We start from the raw sequence: 21,205 nt of genomic DNA, 5'->3' as shown, positions 1-21,205 counted from the left end.
CTTCCTGTTCTTAAATACTAAGCATACAATTCTACTAGTTTTATATGCAAGAGATCTCCAAATTTTTTTAACATTTTATTAGTATTTCATCAAGTCCAGGTGCTTTTTCATTTTTTAAGTGCATGTTTTACTTCATCTTTGACTGTATATTCTTTATAGTTTTCATTTCACAATTGTTGTCTTCTATTACTTTCCTCCTATTTGTGTATAATTCTTGATAAAATTTAGCTGTAATCTCCAACATGTTCTATTTGTAATCAGTATTCCATTTTTCATCTTCTATACCTGTCACATAAAGATTACCTGCATTATCAAGAAGTTTTCTTTATACTCTTATTTTCTACTGTTGTTGTTATAATTTTTGTATGGAAAGGACTTATATATCCTCTTATCTTTTTCCTTATTGTTTTACAAAGTTCAGTATATTCTATGTTTCTTACCATGTGCATTGTGTTTCATGTTTCTTCTTTTTTCTGTCAGCTGTTTAGTGTCCTTTTATAATTTGTCTATTTTTGCTCTTTTCAAATTTCCAGATAAATTTTTAGCATTTTTATACTTTTTGTATGATACTGTTGAAATTAGGTCCATTTTTTAAATGTCTTTTTCTAAATTTACTTGAAATTTTTATTTTTTCATTTGATGTTTCTGGTTTTCTTTTTTTTTTTTAAACTGTTTGTCTTTCCATTCTTAGGTGTATTGCTATTTTGCTTCACACTAATCTGTGATCTTTGCTTAACTTTACTTTGTTTATAATATTTATGTCTTGTACCATATATGGTTTATCTGTTAGTATTACAGAATGAAATTGATTATATATACTGACAGATAAACCATATATGGTACAGAAAATATATATAAAAAATTTAATTTAGCAAAAATGCACTTGAGAAGAAAATAGTTAAGGAATTAGAATTATTAAGGGAAAGAAAGTTTACATGTTTACATGCAAAAAAGTAGCTGAATCTGTATTTTTGTTCAGATTAACAAAACAAGAAAAGGTAGGAGAGAGATTTTTTTGTATACATGCCCTAGACAAAATTTATTATTATTATTATTTTTTGAGTATCCACAAATTTTTCTTCTTGGTAGTTGCATCTCAGCTGACATTGTACCATATACATTTATGCAGTATCAGAGAAATGGAAAAAATAAAGATATACATATTTAAAAGAATTTGATTTATTATCAAAAATACATCTTTTTCCACATTTTACAAGATCAAAAGCAGATCCCAAACAAAACCTGTATACTAAACTTCTGGTCAGTTCTAAGAATGAAGAGTATCTTCTTAACTAAGTCTAGAAAATAGTAGCCTTGTATTGATTATGGTTATTTTAGTTTTCATTGAATAATATGTGGATATAGTACTTCAGATATTTTCACATTCAGGCTTGCATCTGGAAATCCTTTAAATTTTTCTCATCAGTAGAATTTTTTAACAGTTTGATTTTTTTTTTTTTGTACCATTATAACAGTGTAACAGATTTATTTATTTACATATGCTGCGTTTTAATATTTTTCTAGGTGCTCATAACTGAAATTTTAAAGCTCCACCTATTTATTTATTATTTTTTTTTTAAATTAGTTCTATATTCATTTTGCTGAATATCAATTGTAGCCTTGTTTACAATATCATATAATACAAACATGGTTAACCATAGTGAAGCATATCAGAAAAGTATTGATCAGGCTGAAGATTGATTGCTTTTGGTTCTGCATAGTGCTGAAAAATTAACTTGACTTGCAAAATGAGCATAGGAATTATTCTTTTCCTCAGGTGCTGTGATTCTCCCCTCCCTTCAGTAATGGAATGTTATTGTCACTAACTCAGTGGGGGCCCTTTGGAAGAGTGTTAAATTACAATAAACATATTGGCCACCATGTAGAAGTCAACTTCATATATAATGTGTTAGAAGCAGTGTGCTATTGCAAAGTAAGGAATACATTATTACACATCAGCAAAGATTTATTGGTTATCGAAGTGCTATGTATGGCAAATGGGATTACGGTTGTGCATGTTTAATAATTAATAACTTCTGGCTACTCTAATGGAATAGCTGAAGCTAAGTTATTTTATATTTAACCATCATAACATTTATATATACACTGCTTGGAAAAAAAAGTCTATGGACACCCCCATGGGCAAAATGCATCCTGCCATGTAACAAGTTACATGTTGTAGCAGGTGTAAATTGGAAGAATATGATGCTTCCAAGTCACTACAACTATGTCCAGGTGAAATCGCTGCAAGAAGAGAACTGATGGAGTTTGAAAGAGGCATTGTGACAGGATGCCACAAGCATGCTTATCTGTTCAGCATGCTTATGATATCCTAGGTCAACAATCAGTGATACCATAATGAGATGGAAGCGCAGGGAGTCAACTGCAGGTGTCACCCACAGTGGCCGATCCACTACACTCACTAAATGTGACGTAGGGTGCTATGAAGGATACGTAAAAACTGCCATTTGTTGGCTGACACATTGAATCCAGAGTTACGGGTATCAACTGGAACATGAATCTGCACAAAAATATATAGAACCGAGGCTCACAACATGGGTTTCCATGGTAGGATCGCATTATGCAAACTTCACATTACTTGAACCAGCATGTAGCTTCAGTGGTGCAAAGAGTGTGTTGGAATGTGGAAGCTTGGAAAGCTGTGTTATGGAGTGATGAATCACACTACACCTCTACCGAGCAGATGGGTGTGCGTTGGTGGGACGGATGCCCGGTGAACATCTCTTATGAGAGTGCACAACCCCACCCCAACTATGAAATTTGGAGGTGGTGTGATGGCATGGGCCTGTTTTTCATGGTTTTGCCTCAGACTTCTGTTTATGGTGAACAGAAGAATTGCCAATGAACTTCGAGAGGTATCTGAACATTCTGGATAATGCAATGCTTCTTGCTCTGTAGCATTTCTATGGAAATGACCCTCTTTCAACAAGACAATGTACTCATAGCCACAATCATTGTGTGGTTGTGGATATGAATGTCACCACACTTGACTGATCTCCATAAACCCCTGATCTCAACCCTATTGAACATTTATGGGATGAACTGGAGCATTGGGTGAGGTCAAAAGATGTCAGTCCCACAACAGTCCAGGACCTCATGTGTATGCAGAAAGAATGGTCCAAAATTCCTATCGTATGCCTTGTAGGATTGCAGCAGTCATCACAGCAAAAAGAGGTCCTGCACTACATCTTATTAAGGTGAGTGTCATGGTTGTTTGTTCCTCACACTATGGTGACTGTTGACTTCTTTCCAAGCAGTGTATAAATAAATGAACAATTGTACAGTATAAAAAATTACTTGCAAATTGATATTTTATCAGATTTTTTTAAATATTTTTTTTTAAAGATGTGAACCTTATCTCTTGATAGATATTCATAATACTGATTTACTGTTTATTGGTGCATGTTGTATAATAATGTTTATAGTTTCCTAAAAATATTCATTCATTTATACCTCTGCCTTCTGTGAATATTTGTTTATCACTCTTGCACATGAAGGACTGCAAGGCCTATAGCAAATAAATGCAATATATATATATGTGCATGGGCTGTGGTCAAGAATAAAGTAATCTATTGGTATTCCTTGAGGACTAACCTCTGGCTTTATGGAACAGGCATCCCATAGAGCTAGGGTAGATTAGAATGAAAAATGAATAGAAGTAGCAGGTTCAATGAGTCAGTAGTTGAATTGTAATAGGATGTATGGGAAACTGCTGCTTGTGATGCTGTAGGTCTTTTTTTTTTTTTTTTTCACATTTGACGTCCGTAGACGCTGTATGGTCACTGCCATACCTCACATAGTTTTGGCAATGATGTCTTCTGCTAGAATAAGTGGTAGGGTCACAGATTCCCTTTCCACCCAAAGTTTGTAAGACAAACATCCATGCTCACGGCAGGATTCGAACCCGCAGCCTCTTGGCTGGAAAGCAGACACATCTAACCACTTGGCCAACCAGGCTGGCACTGTAGGTCTAGCACTATCAGAAATAAATAACACGATGGATGCCAGTTCTGCTTAACAGCAATCCTGGTGTTTAGGCTTATATGTCAATTCTCCAGCATCATGTTGTTTAAGGAAATTAACAACATAGACTAGTTAATAACTGAAAATATTTAATTATTACTTCCTATATTTCTCTGAAGTTAAATCGGCATCTTCAGGGATTAATACACTGGTATTAAACATGTGCATGCAGGCACACTTCAGTAACAATGGAACAGGGGAGAGATACAGGAAGACCTAAAATCGTATGATTATGTCACCTATTGGCTTTGGTTGAGTAAGTCCAAATCCGTTTATGAGTGAGTCCAGACTCATAAATGGATATTGGGTATAGCTATGGGTTCTCCCCCTCTCACATCCCCCTTGTCAATTTTTTTTATGGAATATTTTGAAAAACAAGCTCTTTGCAGCCCTTGACTTTCAAACCTTCTATCTGGTTTAGATATGTGGATGATGTCTTCTCCATTGGTCTTATGGCCCAGATATATTAAACTCTTTCCTCTCTTACCTCAATAATCTTTATCCTTGAATCCAATCATGGAAAAAGAAAACTAATAATAGTTAGCTTTCTTGACACCTCGGTAACATACCTATTATAATGGTAACCTGTCCTTTTCGGTATACAGGAAGCCCACTCACATGCAGATACATTCACAAACTTTATCCCATCCCCTGAACAATATGGTATCATTAAAACACTAACCAATAGAGTCTAATCTCTGTTCAAATGAGTCTTCTTTTACAGCAGAACTTAATCATATAAACCACACCTTCTTATATAATGGCTACAGGTCTCACATTATGAAAAAATAATCAATCCTTTCTCCAGTTCTCGACCACCTTCTCTTCAGAAAGATTTTGGTAATGTTTCCATTATCCTCTATGTCCAAGGCACTTCAGACAAAATAGCTAGAATCTTAAAGAAATACATCTCTGCATGGCTTCCAAGCACTACTGAAAGCTTGCTACCCTTATCTTTTACCAAAGATCAGCTCCCCTCCTCTCTCTCTCTATGCCTGGAGTATATAAAGTGCTGCAAGTTGCCCTACTATGGACAGATAGGAATATCAGCCACCATCCACATGGAATAACACAAAAAAATAGATCTATAGTCATGACTCTGATGAATCAGATCATGCTAGATATAATTCATAGAATCAATTGGAAAAAGACCACTAAGCTCCACTGCAGTAAATTTAGAAAAGAAAGATTATGTTTGAAATCAGCAGCTGCTCTCAAAAATCAGCCTAATTGAAATAAATATGATTGCATTAAACTTCCCAAAATACTAATACTTTGAGATCCCAGTTTACATCCTAGGCCACCAATAGATGTCCACAGAGGGTACCCTACTTGTTAGGACACTAGTTTTTTTCCCATATGTTTCGCTTAATTTTGTGTGTGTTACAAGTCTCATGTTGTACTCCCTGATGATGTCTCAATGACTGAGATGAAATATTGAAATAAATAATTAAATAATTACAAGCCATTAGTTAAAAGAAAACCAGGATGTCCTCTAAAGAGATTCATGATGACTTCTGAGGCCAGAATAGGCCTAAATCCATTTGTTTGATGCTTTAGTGTGGTCTGAGAATAAGACTGGAGAGAAACATTAAGACTTGATGAAAAAGATAACAGACGTCTAAAGCACAGTAGAAGCATAACAATTTCTAGATTAATTTTGAAAGAGAAGGAATTAATTAAAAAGTACTGCCAACTTGCAGTACTTTTTAATGTGAATTCCACCCATGAAAGATTGTAAACCCTGTCAGTAGGCTAAGGGTTACATAATGTGGACTTTTTCAAGCGACTTTGGGTCTCTGATAAGCAAGGCAGAGAACTCACACCAAGCAATAAGCTTTCTCTGCCACCTTAAGTATGGTGAATTTTGGAATATTTGAATTCAATATACCTAAACTATGCTGAATTTTTTTTGGAACTGCTTTGGCATGTGTTTTGTTAACCTAGTACATAGACAGTGGTCGAGAATTGTCAAAAATGTTTAACCAGAATTCAGACCTGTATATGTTAAGAGAGTGATGGCAGTAGTCTAACCATGGAAAGAAAGAAAGTATAATATAAGTCCCAGAGGACCTCTTAGTTGATAATGCTGTTGTACCAAGGACATAAAGCTTTGAAACAAGTAAAGCAATTGCATAGGATAGGAAACTGATTAAGAAAAAAAAAAATCAAGAGTGATGGAGAGGGTTATCTGATATTCTAGTTGATAAATAAGTGCTTTATGATACATCATTGTTCAGTGGAGTTGTTGGGCATTAGCATCACCTAAAAAAATGAAATGACATAATTATTGGAATAGTTAGACTATAAATAAACCACGTTCCCAAATAAACAGATCACTGACTCGAAAATAACGATATGCACTGACAGAAAACAGTAAGACTTGATGAAAAAGGTGACAGACAAATGTTTTAAGCATAGTGAAAACATAACAATATCTAGATTAATTTTGAAAGACAAGGAATTAATTGTTTCTCAAGCATTCAAAGTGATGTTGATTTTTAAACATTTGATAAGAGAATGGATAGTTTTCTTTACAAAAGCGGAAGCCTTCAGCATAGGAGAGTGTTTTACTGATGGTAATGAGTTTTCTGAGATTTTTGTAGGATAATTTTAGACATTAAAAAAAAAAAGTAAGTAGTGTTCTGATAAAAGCAAAGTATATGATTTTACAATTTATGACAGCTTTGCAATGAAATACTGCCATCAATTACAAGTGACTTGAGCATTGTGAAAACTGGCAAGGGTTCTGCTACTGACTTTAGGAAGTAGATGATTTTTTATTGGCCAGTGTAAGACTACCATCCTGCTGTTCTGGATTATCTGACTCTTAGTCTGCCCATGGTATTAATGTGCAACAGGTTTACAACCATACATATGGTGGGAATGATATCAAAAACTACCATTTAGTTTATTCTTTTTTGATATGTGAAATCCAAAAATGAAAAATATTAGGCATAATCAATGCAGCTTGGTTAAGGTTTATTTGAAGGTTTATACAGATGGCATGACTTTTAATGTCACAAGGTTAACATTGCAAGTGTTACACATTTTTCAGTGACACATCTGGCATGTGTCAACAGTTTTGCATTTACTGACTTGTATCCAATGAATGCAAAACTGCTAGAAGTGTGTGTAGACCAGAGAGTAGGATGATTTTTCTAGCAAGTATTATTTGTGACAACTAATTAATTTGGCTATAAATTGATATGGATGAAAATCCAGTCAACAAAGCATATGAGAGACAAAGAAATTTCTTACTAATGCAAAAGCATGGAAGGAATAAAACTGCAACAGTGTAACATAGGTGGAGGGAAAGCACAAGATCCTCAAAACAAGCAAGTTTCAGAGAAATAATGTGAAGTGATTAAGCAGTTGTGGGCATCACCATTTTTTATATCTCGAGCAACAAAGTCTCAAATACTATTGCAAATTTTTATCATTTTTACTACATACTTATTATCATATAGTATGCATTAAATTATCTGAATTTTAGTGACATTTAGGGATATTGTTATTGCAGGCTTAAGTTGTCTTGAGCTTCTAGTGTACTTTTTAAAAACTGGTATGAAAGCTCAAGTTGAATATACCTTTCCATATCCCCATTAGGAAAGCTATTTTATTATACTGAGAAATATGCATTTAAAAATTTTTTTTTATTTATTTATCAAAAATTAAAAATGACAAATATAGCATGTAAGAGTCCCTTGGTACAAAGATGAAATTGATTGCTTCTGAACATGAACATGCTGTAAGTGTCTTGCAAATATTGCATACAAACATTTCATAAACAGTTGCAAAAAATATATAATTTTGTATAAATTCAATATAAAATATTGAACTATTCAGCGAAGTTTCCATTTGATGTTATAATAAAAAAAGTAGTTTTTTTTTATGAAGTTCAACTTGAATAAATATCATTATTCATTATTACAGGATCTTTTTTTTTTCCCTCTTAATTTTAGCATTAGGATTAACATATGGATTAACATGGCTGCCAGTAAATGATATCTAGAAATTTCTAGCAAAAATTTCATATCAACAGGTCATATACAATTATTTATATACAAACAGACTAGTAGGTTAATAAATATAAAGCATATACAAAATTTTTTTCATCAATGTACAAGTCTATTTTGATTTCTGTCTTAAGTACTAAACTAAACAGAATTTGTTTTACAAGACATTTTGTAAACTTGGTATCAGAGGTAGGTATTAAAGGTACTTGAGGAACTTTCAGAAACCAATACTTGATATTCAGTGTTTTTAGAGTAGGTTGTCCATTTCTGTTTGTAATGAAAGACAGACACAGAACATTCACTGCTTAAATGAAGAAATGCACTTAATAATATTACATTATTTCACAGGCCTGAAAACCAGTTTCCTGATTTCCACAAGATCAGATACGTTTTATTGACTGCTGGTGTGAGACCTGATGGCATCAATCCATACCTATCAAATAAATTTCTGTAACCCTTTCCTACAGTGGTAAAAATGTGAAAAGAGTTTTTTGCCTTTCTTTCTTCAGATTCATGTATCATTTCTCTGGAAGGAAAATGCTGAGCAAAAGACAAAGGAAGGATGGCTTTCACTTCTTGTTCATAGGGTCGAAACACTGTCAGTGGTGTCATTGTGCTTCCTTCAATTGCAATAATGCATCCCCACATAGTTCCAACATAAAGATCAGTACCTTGCACAGTTAAAGTGGTAACTTGTGAACGGCCTACTGAAATCAGAAAATACAATAATGAATAAATAAACAATATTTGTTAAAAAAATGATACAATTTTTTAAAAATTATTATTTACAATCATCATTGGACCTTCATGGAGTCAACATTTATCATGAGAAATCTGTCTTAAATTCAAAAAAGCAATCATACCATAACTTAAAATCATTTAGTCTATACACTGCCTTCATCACTCTCTCCTTACAAAAAAAAAAAACTATTTCTCATTCCCTTCCACAATATTTCAGGACAACCACCCTTGTCCCTTCTTTATGTTGCACTTTAGAAAAACTCTTCCATACTTATTTGGTAAACAGAGCATTATGTCTCAATCATACCACTTCTTATTCATCATACTCTGTAATCTATTCTCAAAACCATTTCAAAACTTATATTATCTACCTCTGTACCCTTTCTTGATACACAAGTGACCAGATCTGTGCACTCTAATCCAGAAGCTAGTCTGATCAAAACATGATATAATGGAACAACCATATCCCTATTTCTACTGGTCAACAGCCTTCTTATTATTGCATCAACTGCTAGGTAGTTTCTACCTTTTCACTGTAGCCCTCTAGTATTTGTCCCACTAAGAGAAAATAAATAGCCTTTTCAGCCTATTACTAATTTTCCTGAAGCATTACATCATACCACTTCTAATAACTCCACCTAGCTTTCCTCATCTTCTGCAAACAACAGCACAGCCACCCCTGGAAACCACTTGCAATATCTTTAACATAAACAGTGAACTCTAATGCCCCAACAATGAGCCTTCCAGTTGTTATGCATGGAAATTATGTCCAAAGCAACTAAAACTATGAGGCTAGGGTATAATGTCTGTAAATTATGTGTATGAATGTATGTAATTCTGGCTGGCTTGCCTATTTTGTGGGAGATAAAAACCCTACCATCTCCATATGAGACCAGCTAATTCACTTGCTAACTAACTTGTATACTACAGGAATATTAACTTTGGTCCTTCGACCCAAAGGATATCAAAAGAAGCGAACCCTTGCAAAAGCCCATTTGTTACCTATCGGAGACAGATTGAGGAAATGCAATTTGCAGAGTCTTGTGAATAATAAGAGGAGAAAGATATGATCAAGAGATATAAATAGGTAAGTGGTTATTACCAGTGTGTAAGAAATGTTTCACAGAATGAGAGAGGATTCATTCATTGATTCAAATTCACTTCCAATATGAACTTGTTATGCAACAACTTGTTAAATACATTTGCAAAATCTAAAAAATATATGCATTCCCCCTTATCAATTATTCTTATAACCTTATTATTAATACTAGACTTCAACGAGTCAAAGGATTCACTGCAGGAAGCATACACACAAAGCAAATCAAACTATGCTTTAAACTTATTCAACGTGTCAACATTCACCACATACTCTCAGGTAATGTATTCCACTAACTATAAAGAACCTTTTTCTTCCTCCCTTGCTCACACTCTTCTTGTACAATTTCCAGGAATGGTCTTTTGCTCTATCCTCTCTCATTCTGTGGTGCCATTTCTAGCATGCTGGTAATAACCACTTATCTATTATTATTATTTGACACCTCCAGGGAGTCCAAAGACTCATTAAGGGAGGGCATCTACTCTTCAACTCTATCTACTGCCGACCACCACTAGTATTTCCACAGATAATCACAAACATCCATGCCCACAGCGGGATTCGAACCCGCAGCCTTGTGGCTGGAGAGCGGATACACTAACCAATCGGCTGGCCATCTATAAATATATCTCTTTATCATATCTTTCTCCTCTTATTATTCACAATGGTCAAATTTCCAATGATTGGAGTAGAGTTTTCATAGTACCCATCTATAAAAAAGGGAATAAAACTGAATGTGAGAATTTTTCTATTAAATGTTCCAGGTAAGATTTTTGCAGGCATATTGAAAAGAGGCTGAGAACGATAAGAGGAACTTGGAGAACAGGCTGGGTTCAGGCCAAATAGAGGTGGTCAATATCAGATTTTCACTTTAAGAGAAATAGTTGAGAAATCGTGGGAATGTGACAAGGATTTATATTTTAGTTTTGTAGATCTGGAAAAGGATCTTCAAAACACTACAATTATATGGAGTGAATGGAACATTATACAGAGAAATACATTAAAGAAATCAGTCAGCAGTTAGAATTCAAGGAAATACAGGAAGATGGTTGATGTAAAATCAGGGGTAAGAAAAGGATGCACATTCTCTCCATTCTTATTCATCATCTGTATGGATGACATTATAAGAGAAAGTGGCATCAAACCTGATATTAGAATTGGAGATATCAAACTTAGTGCTTTGCTTTATGCAGATGATGATGTACTGTTAAACACATCTAGTGCAAGTGTCCAGGATTCACTAAGCAAACTGAATAACAGCTGTAACAAATTTAGCATGAAAATCAGCAATAAAAAGAGCAAAACTATGAAAATAGGCAGGAGCATAGAAAACTTCACTGCATTCTGAATGGAGATCCTATAAAACAAGTAAAATATTTCAACTATTTAGGCCCAGTTTTTAGTGAAGATGGCAGATTAAATCTGGAAATAGACAACAGAATAAGCAAAGCTGGTATGGTGGTTAGCCAGCTGAACAAATTTATATAGAATAAGAGAGAAATTAGCCTAAACACCAAACTAGAAGTATACAAGACAGTGTTCAAACCAGTTTTAAGTTGTGAATCTGAGAGTTGGTTAGAAATAAAGCACTTGATCAAATATTAGATACTACAGATATATATGAGTTCTGAGAAAAATTAGAGGAGTGAACTGATGGCATCAATGGCAGAATCGTATTAAAAATGAAGATATTAGAAAGGAACTTGACATTATTAGCATTCAAAAATGTGTGAGCAGAGCTAATCTAAGGTGGTATGGCCACTTAAATAGAATGGGTGAAGAAAGGTTAGCGAAACAAGTGTTCTCTGCCAGGTTGGCAGCAAAACGACCCAGAGGAAGACCAAGGTCTAGGTGGATTGTTTTGGTCACAAGTGCCCTTAGAAGCACAGAATATTAAATATGACAATATTGGAGTGCTCACAAGTAACAGATTGATTCAGAGGAATATTATTGATAAGAGATTAATAATAATGTAAATTTAATCATGTAGTGCTGTCATACTAACCTCAGCACCCCTTTGTCATAGATATCAGGAAATTGATGATTATTGTCATCATATATTACTGAATAACAAACAATTCCGAAGATATCAAGCTGAATAACCACGTGACTAGTTGTGATGACCCCCCCCCCCCCCACCCACCCTTTATACACACACATATATATATGAGGGTGGTCTGAAACGTTCTTGGCCAAACAATAAGAAAAAACAAATTTTTAATTTCAAAATTTTTATTTTTCAACATAATCTCCCTTGAGACTAATACATTTATTCCAGCAATGCTCCAGCACCATTATCCCATCCCTGTAGTGGTTCTCAGTAAGATCTGCAAAATACCCCTCCACAGCCTCTTGATTCGAAGAAAAACGCTGACCAGTGAGGAAGAGATGGAAGTCAGAGGGAGCCAAATCTGGGGAATAGGGAGGATATTTCAACAATTCATAGTGCAGATCCCTTAATTTTACCATTGCCAAAACACCTTTGTGGGCAGGTGCATTGTCCTGATGAAAGATGATTTTTTTTCTTCTGCAAACTGGGTCTTTTGTTGCAAATTTTTTCATCTAGTCTGGTTAAAAGACCAGAATAATATTCCCAGGTTATTGTTTTACCCTTTTCAAGATAATTAATAAACAAAATTTAGCACCACAAAACACTGATGCCATGACCTTTCCTGCTGATGGAACTGACTTTCTCTTCTTTGGTGCTGAACAACGGCTTCTGTCTACTGTTTTATTATTATTATATAGCACCTCCAGGGAGTCCAATGACTCATCGAGGGAAGGCACCTATTCCCCAACTCTCTGTCTCCACCACTTAATCCACCAATTACAACTACATTCATCATCTACACCAACGCCATCTACCACCACTAGTATTTTTCACAGACATCCATGCCCATGGTGGGATTCGAACCCTCAGCCTTTTGGCTGGAGAGCAGATACGCTAACTACTCGGCTGGTTTTGGTTTTGACTGCTGTTTGGATTGTGGTGTGTAATGGTAAATCCAAGTCTCATCTATACTAATAAATCAATGCACAAAATCAGTTTTATTCTTGTTAAAATGCTCCAAGCACTGTTCAGAGATTTTCATGCGAGTGCATTTTTGATCTGCTGTGAGCAAGTGCGGCAGCCATCTTGCGCAAAGCTTTTTCATTTGCAATTCTTCATGCAAAATATATCCTATACATCTATGGCCAAGGCCGATAACTTTTCAGATGACCCTCATATATGTCTCATCATATTATGGTTCATCGAATAGTTCGCACATTTCTGATCAACAGGCTGCTGGTCTGAAGCTAGTTATGGGCATGGATGTTTATGATTAACTTTAGGTGGGAGATGAATTTCACTGCTGATGAATTATTATCATGGGAACACTAATCTTTTTTCTTGTATTTTTATTATTTTTATATATATTTTACACAGTCTGGAAATCCTGCTCTAGAGATCCAACATAAAACTTTTGCAAGCCACTTCAGACATCCAGTAAGCAAGAAAGTAGAAGAAAAAATCTTAGTGCTCCATGGTAATAATGCAGTGTAGGTTTATAAAAACCTTTCATGGGTAGGTCAAATAAATAAAATATAAAAAAAAAACTTCCTCTTATCCACTAGACTCTGAAAACCACATTTTCTCTTTCTTGGGTTGTCTCTGAATCCTATCCAATATCTCTTCATCGTTTTGAAAACCAGGTGATCGATCAATGATTTATATGCAGCCTAATCAATATTTGATATAATGGAACCATGACCTCCTCATTTCTACATGTCAGTGCTCTCTCCATCATTCCTATAATCCACAGCACTATCTTCACAATTTTAGCAATGCATTTCCTAATTTTAGGTTCTTATCATATCACCATCAGATTTCCTATCTTTTATGCTTATTGCTAAGATATTCCCACCAAGTGTATACCCCACTTTCCATCTTTGCTTCCTGAATTTTAAAACCTTACACTTTGCAACATTAAACTGGTACCTCACTCTCTTGCCTAGTCATCCAGTTTATTCAATTTTTCTTGCAAAACCACAACATCTGCTTTACTTTTCAGTTCTTTTCAACTTTGAGTCTTATGCAAACAATTACATGTCACCATTCAAATCTCTCCCAGTAATTACCGTATTTGCCGGCGTATAAGACGCATTCCCTTTTTTTGTACACATTTTTTTAAGAAAAAAACATTTTTAGGTTCTCTTCCTGAATTCTGCCAAGTTCTTATCATTTTCTCAGTTGGGGATAGCCTAAAATGCCTCTCTGCAGCCCTCTTTCCATGTTCTTTAGCATACGCAATCACACGTAGCTTGTATGCAATACTGTAGCAATGTTGACGATTTTCACCATAATTTGCCAAGAAATTTAGAGAAAATTTATCACCGTTCACAACAGCTGCGACAACAATTGGAAAGTTTAAACGAACAGGAATACAGCTATGATCGTCGATGACAGCGCATGCGCATCCACTGAACTCTACATAACTGGAATGCTCTCACACACCGCAAAAGCAAGAGAAATCGCGTAACTCGGAACAGGAAATTTCCAGAAATGAAAGTAATAAAAAAAAAAACTGAGTATGGTGTATAAGACGCACCCTGTTTTTCCGACTATTTTCAAAGGGAAAAAAGTGAGTATTATACGCCGGCAAATACGGTAATATACAATCTTAAACAGCAACTTCCCCCAAACAAACCCCTGGGGCACACCACTAATGACTTTCCTTTTTTCAGATATTGCTTACCCATACAACTTGCTGATACCTATCAGATAGCTAATCTCCAATCCCTTTCATAAATATACTATTCAACCCCATCAATTCCAATTTAATTACTAGCTTATGATGTGGCAATCTATCCAAGTCCATTGCAAAATCTAAATATACCACTTTGAATCCGTCTCCTGTATCCAATGCATTTGTCATTGTTATAAATAAAGACCTAAACACAATCTTCCTTTAGCAAACTCATGCTATCCATTAAATGATAATGAATATCCATTAATAGCATAATTAAAGAGAATGCTTCTATTGTTTATCCAATTCTGAATTTTGGTCCTTATTTACCTCTCCAACACCGTAACCACAATCCTAGATACACAGATTAGTCTATAATTCAAAAATCTTAGTGTTATTGACCCTCATTTTTTGAACGTACATATTAGAATCTATGACTATGATATTTAGCAATTTTTTGAAGTAATTACTCCATACATTAACTGGAGAAAAGATATCCTCGATGTGTGGAGTAATTACTCAGAAAAAATTGCTAAACAAGCAATGACAGCACAGGGGTGAAAAATACTCAATAAGCATGTAATCAGGAACATATATCCATACTTGAAGTAGAAAAACTATCAAAAGCCTGAAATGCAGAAAAGCATCGGGGTAGATGATATTCAGCCCGAAATGCTCAACTATGGAGGTATAAAAGTCTTGCCATGGCTGCACTGCATAGTTCAGAAGGCCTGGACAGAGAGACGAATTCCAGATGACTAGAGTAGAGCTCTCATAGTACCCATATACAAAAATGAAATAAAACTGAATGTGAGAGTTACAAAGGTATTCCCTACTGACTGTTCCTGGTAAGATTTATGCAAGTATACTTGAAAAATGGTTGAAAAGGATTGTGGAAGGGAAGCTTGGTGAAGAACAAGCTAGATTCAGGCCAAATAGAGGCTGTCAGGATCAGATTTTTACTTTACAACAAATAGCTGAGAAATTGTAGAATTTAACAAAGATCTGTATTAAGTTTAAGTCTGCAAAAGGCATATGACAAGGTGCCAAGAAAGAAGCTATTCAAAACGCTACAGTTGTATGGTGTCGATGAGACATTATATCAAGCAATACTTAGTCTTGAGTTGAGTTGTAAGTCAGCAGTTAGAATTGAAGTATAGGAAGATGGTTTGATCTGGTGTCAGACAAGGATGTACATTATTCCTTCTGTTATTATCTACACAGATCACATTATGAAGGAAAAATGGTAGTAGACCTAATATCAAAATTGGAGTTGTTAATCTCAAAACTTGACTTTATGCAGATGATGTTATACTTTTAAATAAATCCAGTACAAGTCTGCAAGATTCCCTGACTAAATTGAATAACTGTCATAAAAAATTTGGTATGAAAATCAGCAATAACAAGACAAAGACAGTGAAAATAGGTAGAAACATTGAAAATATCAACTGCATCATTAATAGGAACCTATAGAACAAGTAAAACATTTCAGCTACTTAGGCATAATTTGTAGTGATGATGGTAGATTAAATATGGAAATAGACAACAGAATCAACAAAGCTGGAATGGTAGGAAATTAACTGAATAAATTTATGATATTAGTCGGAACACTAAATTAGCTATACAAGACAGTGTTCAAACCAATTTTAACTTATGGATCTGAGAGCTAGGTTAGAAATAAAACATTTGACCAATGATTAGAGACCACAGATATTAGGGGCATGAACAGATGGCATCAATGGCAATATCTTATTAAAAATGAGAATATTAGGAAAGAACTTGTTATTGTTAGCATCCAGGAATGTGTTAGCAGAGCTAATCTCAGGTGGTATGATCACTTAAACGGAATGGGAGAGGAAAGATTAGCAGAACAATTGTTTTGGTTGGCAGAAAAAAGACCCAGAAGAAGACCAAGATATGGGTGGATTGATGCAATAAAAATTGCCTTAGAAGACAGACATATAAGATATGATAATGTTGGAGTCTTGACAAATAACAGATTGATTTGGAAGAAAATTGTCGAAAGGAAGTTAGTAATTATTATTATTATTATTATTCGTGACATCTCCAAGGAGTCCAAAGACTCATCACAGGAGGATATCGCAATGTAGGTTTTTCGTGTACTCTCATAAGATCCTGTACACCCACTTGAGGGTACATGTCAGGAATATGACAATGATGACTATGATATGGTTGCCTTTAAATTGCTTTAGTAATGACAAGATTTTTTTTTTTTTAAAGAAATTTGGGCTTTTATTTCTGAAATAGGTATGTTTACATTTCATCTTCCTTTTCCCCTCTTTTACCTTGCAGTGTCGAGAGTTTATTAATCATCAGACCTCAAACCGTTCACAGGATAAGGTGGTCAGCCCTATGCCCTGGTGTATCCTATGTCTGTAGTGTTGAGTTCTCAAGGCTGGTATGTGTGCTTTGTGGGATGAGAAACCCCAGGATAAACTGGGAAAAAACCCTACTGTCCACGCTCAAGAGCGGCTAACTTGGCTATGGCTGAGGAAGATCCTAGACAGCTCCTTATGTCTCAGACAGGAATCGAACCTAGGATGCTCCTTCCCCAGGCATACGGTTGCAAAGCGCACAGCCACTAGGCTAACCGCACAGACCTATGCATGTTTATTATTATTATTATTATTATTATTATTATTACTACGGGCTACTCCAGGGAGTCCTTAGACTCATCGAGGGAGGCCCTAAACATCATGTTCACACAACCATTCAACATTCTCACAGTATCTATCATACCTTGCCTTGAACTCACTCACTGTCATAGCACCCACAACAGACTCTGGCAGCTTATTCCACTCATTTACCACTCTAAAAGTAAAGAACCCAGCTCTAACACCCCTGCTAACCACGCTCTTGCCCAGCTTCCATGGGTGTCCCCTAGTTCTCCCACCACCAGTCCTGATCTCAAAAATATCCTCTGAATTAATCCTATAGAATCCTTTTAGCAATTTGAATGTCTCAATCATATCTCCCCTTTTCTGCCTGTCCACTAGTTTCTGCAACCCACAAATCTTCAACCTGTTCGCATATGGTTCATTCCATAGACCTGCTATTATCTTAGTCACTCGCCTCTGGATCCTCTCCACCTCCTCCCCATCAAGAAGGAACCGAGGTGACCAAATCTGGGCACAGTAGTCGAGATGAGGTCTTATCAGGGCTCGGTACATAGGTACAATAACTTGCCTGTCTCTGCTCGTCAAGGTATTTTTCAACAACCAAGTGAGTTGATGAGCTGATTTAGCTACTTTCGCAATGTGCCCCCTAAACTTCATCTCCCTATCCACCATCACTCCCAAGTCCCTGGCCTCATCAATCTCTTGGAGTACAGTTCCACCAATGTGGTATACTGCTGCTAATCTTTTCACTCCGAAATGCATAACCTTACATTCTGTCACATTAAATTGACATCCATTCTCCTTAGTCCAGAACTCCAATCGATCTAAGTCATCTTGCAAGACTTTGACATCTTCTGCATTCACTATCGCCCTACCCAACTTTGCATCATCAGCGAACAAATGAACTGTCCCACTTAGACCGTTCCCTATATCGTTAATGAACAGATTAAACAGCAGTGGTCCAAGAACAGAACCCTGTGGCACACCACTAGTCACAGGCCGTCTTTTGGACTCTACTCCTGAATAAACTACTCTTTGATATCTCTCCATCAACCACCCAGCTATCCATCTCACCAACCCTATATCCATTCCCATATGTTGTAGTTTATGGATTAGAATTCCTTGTGGTATCCTGTCAAACGCCTTTGCCAGGTCCAGCAGTATCACTGTAAACCCATTTCCCTTATCCAGTTCAGCCGTCACCTTGTTATAAAACTTGAGCAAGTTACTGAGGCATGATCTACCCTTCACAAAGCCATACTGTCCTCTGTACAGTATCTCATTTTCATCAATCTATTCCTGTATTTTTCCCTTGACTACTTTCTCCAAGACCTTGACAACGACTCTTGATATGCTGATCGGTCGGTAATTTGCAACAGTAGTCTTGGATCCTCCTTTATGCAGTGAAACTATTTTCCCCTCTTTCCACGCCTTCGGGACTAAGCCAGACCCGAGACTCAGATTAAACAACATGGTCAAGGGCACTGATAATTCCTTAGCCGCTTCATGCAAGACCCGTGCCGGTATACCATCCAATCCCACAGATGTATTCACATTAAGGTTCTGTAATAGCTATTCACCTCCACTTCATTCATCACAATTCCCGTATAAACTAATGGTTCCTTCATTTTTTCAACGTCACCACCTGGATGATATACTTTTGCAAAGTGTGCACTCAGTAACTTCACTATATCAACTGGTTCAGTGAACTCTTTACCATCGTCATTCCTTAAAATCATTTTGCCATGTACAGTTTTTTTCTTGCTTGCAGCATATTGAAAGAACTGTTTGGGATTCTCTTTTGCTTGCATAGCTAGTTTCCTTTCATAATCGGCTTTTGCTGTTTTTACCATGCTCGTTACCCTTCTGGCCTGCAGGTCACCCCTTTCTTTAAATTCCCTCCATAGTTGTTTCTTTTTTTGCAGCTCAAGCTTAATGGTGTTATTCATCCATTTAACCCCTACTTGTTTCACTATTTGGACCTTAAGTATACAATCAGCCATAACCTCCTGTAAATGCTCTTTGACCACTTCCCATGCTCTATCGACGTCCAGCCCTTGCAGTTGTACATGCCATGGCACTGATCCAAGCAATCTCCTAAGCTTGTCATACTTGCCAGCACGGTAATTCCACATATACCCTGTCTTAATCACAAATTGCACACCTTTAGCCACCTCCCAGGTCAAGACCTTATGATCACTCTCACCAATAGGTGGCAACATGGTCATATTCATTACAGTCAAATTTTGAGATGCAATTACCAGGTCAAGCATTCTCACACCACTAGTATTTTCAATTACATGCTGTTTTTTCAATTACGTGTTTACATGTGGTATGTAAAGAGTACTGAGTTTTAAAGTGGATTGATGATATTGAGTTTGTAGGCATGATCCCCCTACCCCCCTGCCAAGATTAGCCTTTTGATTTCATGGAGGTCTGAGAATATTAAATCTTAATTCCATAAGAAATACAATGCAAGCATTTTTTTTTCAATTTTTTTTTTTTTAACATACAAAATGAAACACAATTCAATAATTATTTCAAAAACTCCACAAAATATTTTCGAGGAACTTTAAAGCTAAATGAAAATATATTAATCATTATTTATTTTGTTATTTCTTAGTACTAAGAGGTTTGTTCATTATGTAAAATAAAAATAATAACTTACAACCAAACTGGTCTTCAATATTAATGGATCGCATTGTCTCAGAACAAGGTACCAACTTTGAACAGTCCAGTTTATTAAGATTCAAGTGTTCTACAGCATCCCATAGATAAATTACACATCCTAAGCATATTAAGTTTGTTAATTAGTAATATTTTACCTTTTTTTTTTCAATGAAAAAAATAATATACTTATTACTAAAAAAAAAAGCTAGTTACTTTATTTGATACTAGCTGAATTTTCTGATCAAATAACTCCACGTACAATACAATACATTTTTTAATACATTAAAACATATATTGAGTACAGAGTTTCCTGGGTGAAAAATCTCAAACAACTTTAATTTGTTATAATATACATCCTCTGTCCAAAAAGAAACTGAACTTTTGATAGAAAATAAAACACAGGCCAATTATAATTATTCAAATCATTTATTTCAATCAATATACTCTCCCTCAGCTTTGATAGAGCTTTTGTCAATTAATTTGTTAAACAAGTTTTTTATATCGGTTTTTGGGATACTGTTGAGGGACGTGGTTACTGCTGCTTGAACGTTTTCAATGGTGTTATATCGCTTTCCTTTCATTGGCAAATGAAGTCAGGGGAAGAGAAAGAAGTCACAGGGTACTAAATCAGGTGAATACAGCAAGTGATCCAACACACAAACTTGGTTTTTGCTCAAAAACTGTCCTACAATGTTTGAATGATGAGATGTGCACGATATTCAGGCCGTACGCGACAAATTCTCACTATCAATTGCTTCAAAACTTTGAGATAAAACTCTCCAATGACCGTTTGGACAGGGGGAATGAATTCTTTGTGGATCCTTGGAATCGTGGAAACAAATCAGCATTGTCTTTACTTTTGACTTCTCCAAGCGACTTTTTTTCGGATGCCCCTCTTCTAGTGGTCTCCACTCAGCACTCTGGTGCTTTGTTTCGGGCTCATACTCAAAACACCATGTTTCGTTGCCAGGAACGATCATTTCAAGGATGTTTGAGTCCTTACGAGGTTTTAATGAGGTCCTTGCTGTGTTCAATTCAATATATTTTTTTGGTTGTCGGTCACCTTCTTAGGGAAAAAATCGCGAATTCAATTTATGAAGGCCCAAACGCTTGGTTAAAATGTTGTGCACAGTTGATTTTGGAATCCCCAATTCATCTTTAATCAATCAATCTCATGGACGATTTCGGGTTTTCTTTGATGAAATCATGCATTTTTTGAATGTTAACTTCGCTCAGTCCAGTTTTTGGATGGCCTGGCTTTTCGTCATCCTC

The 21,205-nt window shown here is 35.7% G+C and overlaps 1 protein-coding gene across 2 annotated transcripts in view; it reads right to left on the bottom strand.

Annotated features, from left to right (window-relative positions):
* Positions 1-1,169: 1,169 nt before the first annotated feature.
* The window catches only part of LOC150094209 (leucine-rich repeat serine/threonine-protein kinase 1-like), an 803,235-nt gene continuing 783,199 nt past the window's right edge, over positions 1,170-21,205 (bottom strand). The window contains exons 33-34 of one of the 2 annotated variants that reach the window (XM_090412317.1): positions 19,932-20,051; positions 1,170-8,770 (exon numbers count right to left, since the gene is read on the bottom strand). In XM_090412317.1, coding sequence (XP_090268443.1) covers positions 8,406-8,770; positions 19,932-20,051 — 485 coding nt within the window. In that variant the 3' untranslated portion in view covers positions 1,170-8,405. The remainder of the gene's footprint in view (positions 8,771-19,931; positions 20,052-21,205) is intronic. The other variant, XM_090412318.1, reaches the window with a different exon arrangement.

The sequence above is a fragment of the Typopeltis vanoorti genome, chromosome 22 (assembly GCF_054136105.1).
Source record: "Typopeltis vanoorti isolate ZY-2024b chromosome 22, IOZ_Tvanoo_1.0, whole genome shotgun sequence".
NCBI lineage: Eukaryota > Metazoa > Arthropoda > Arachnida > Uropygi > Thelyphonidae > Typopeltis > Typopeltis vanoorti.
The sequence above is the reverse complement of the archived record's forward strand: the minus strand, read 5'-3'. Positions and strand labels throughout refer to the sequence as shown.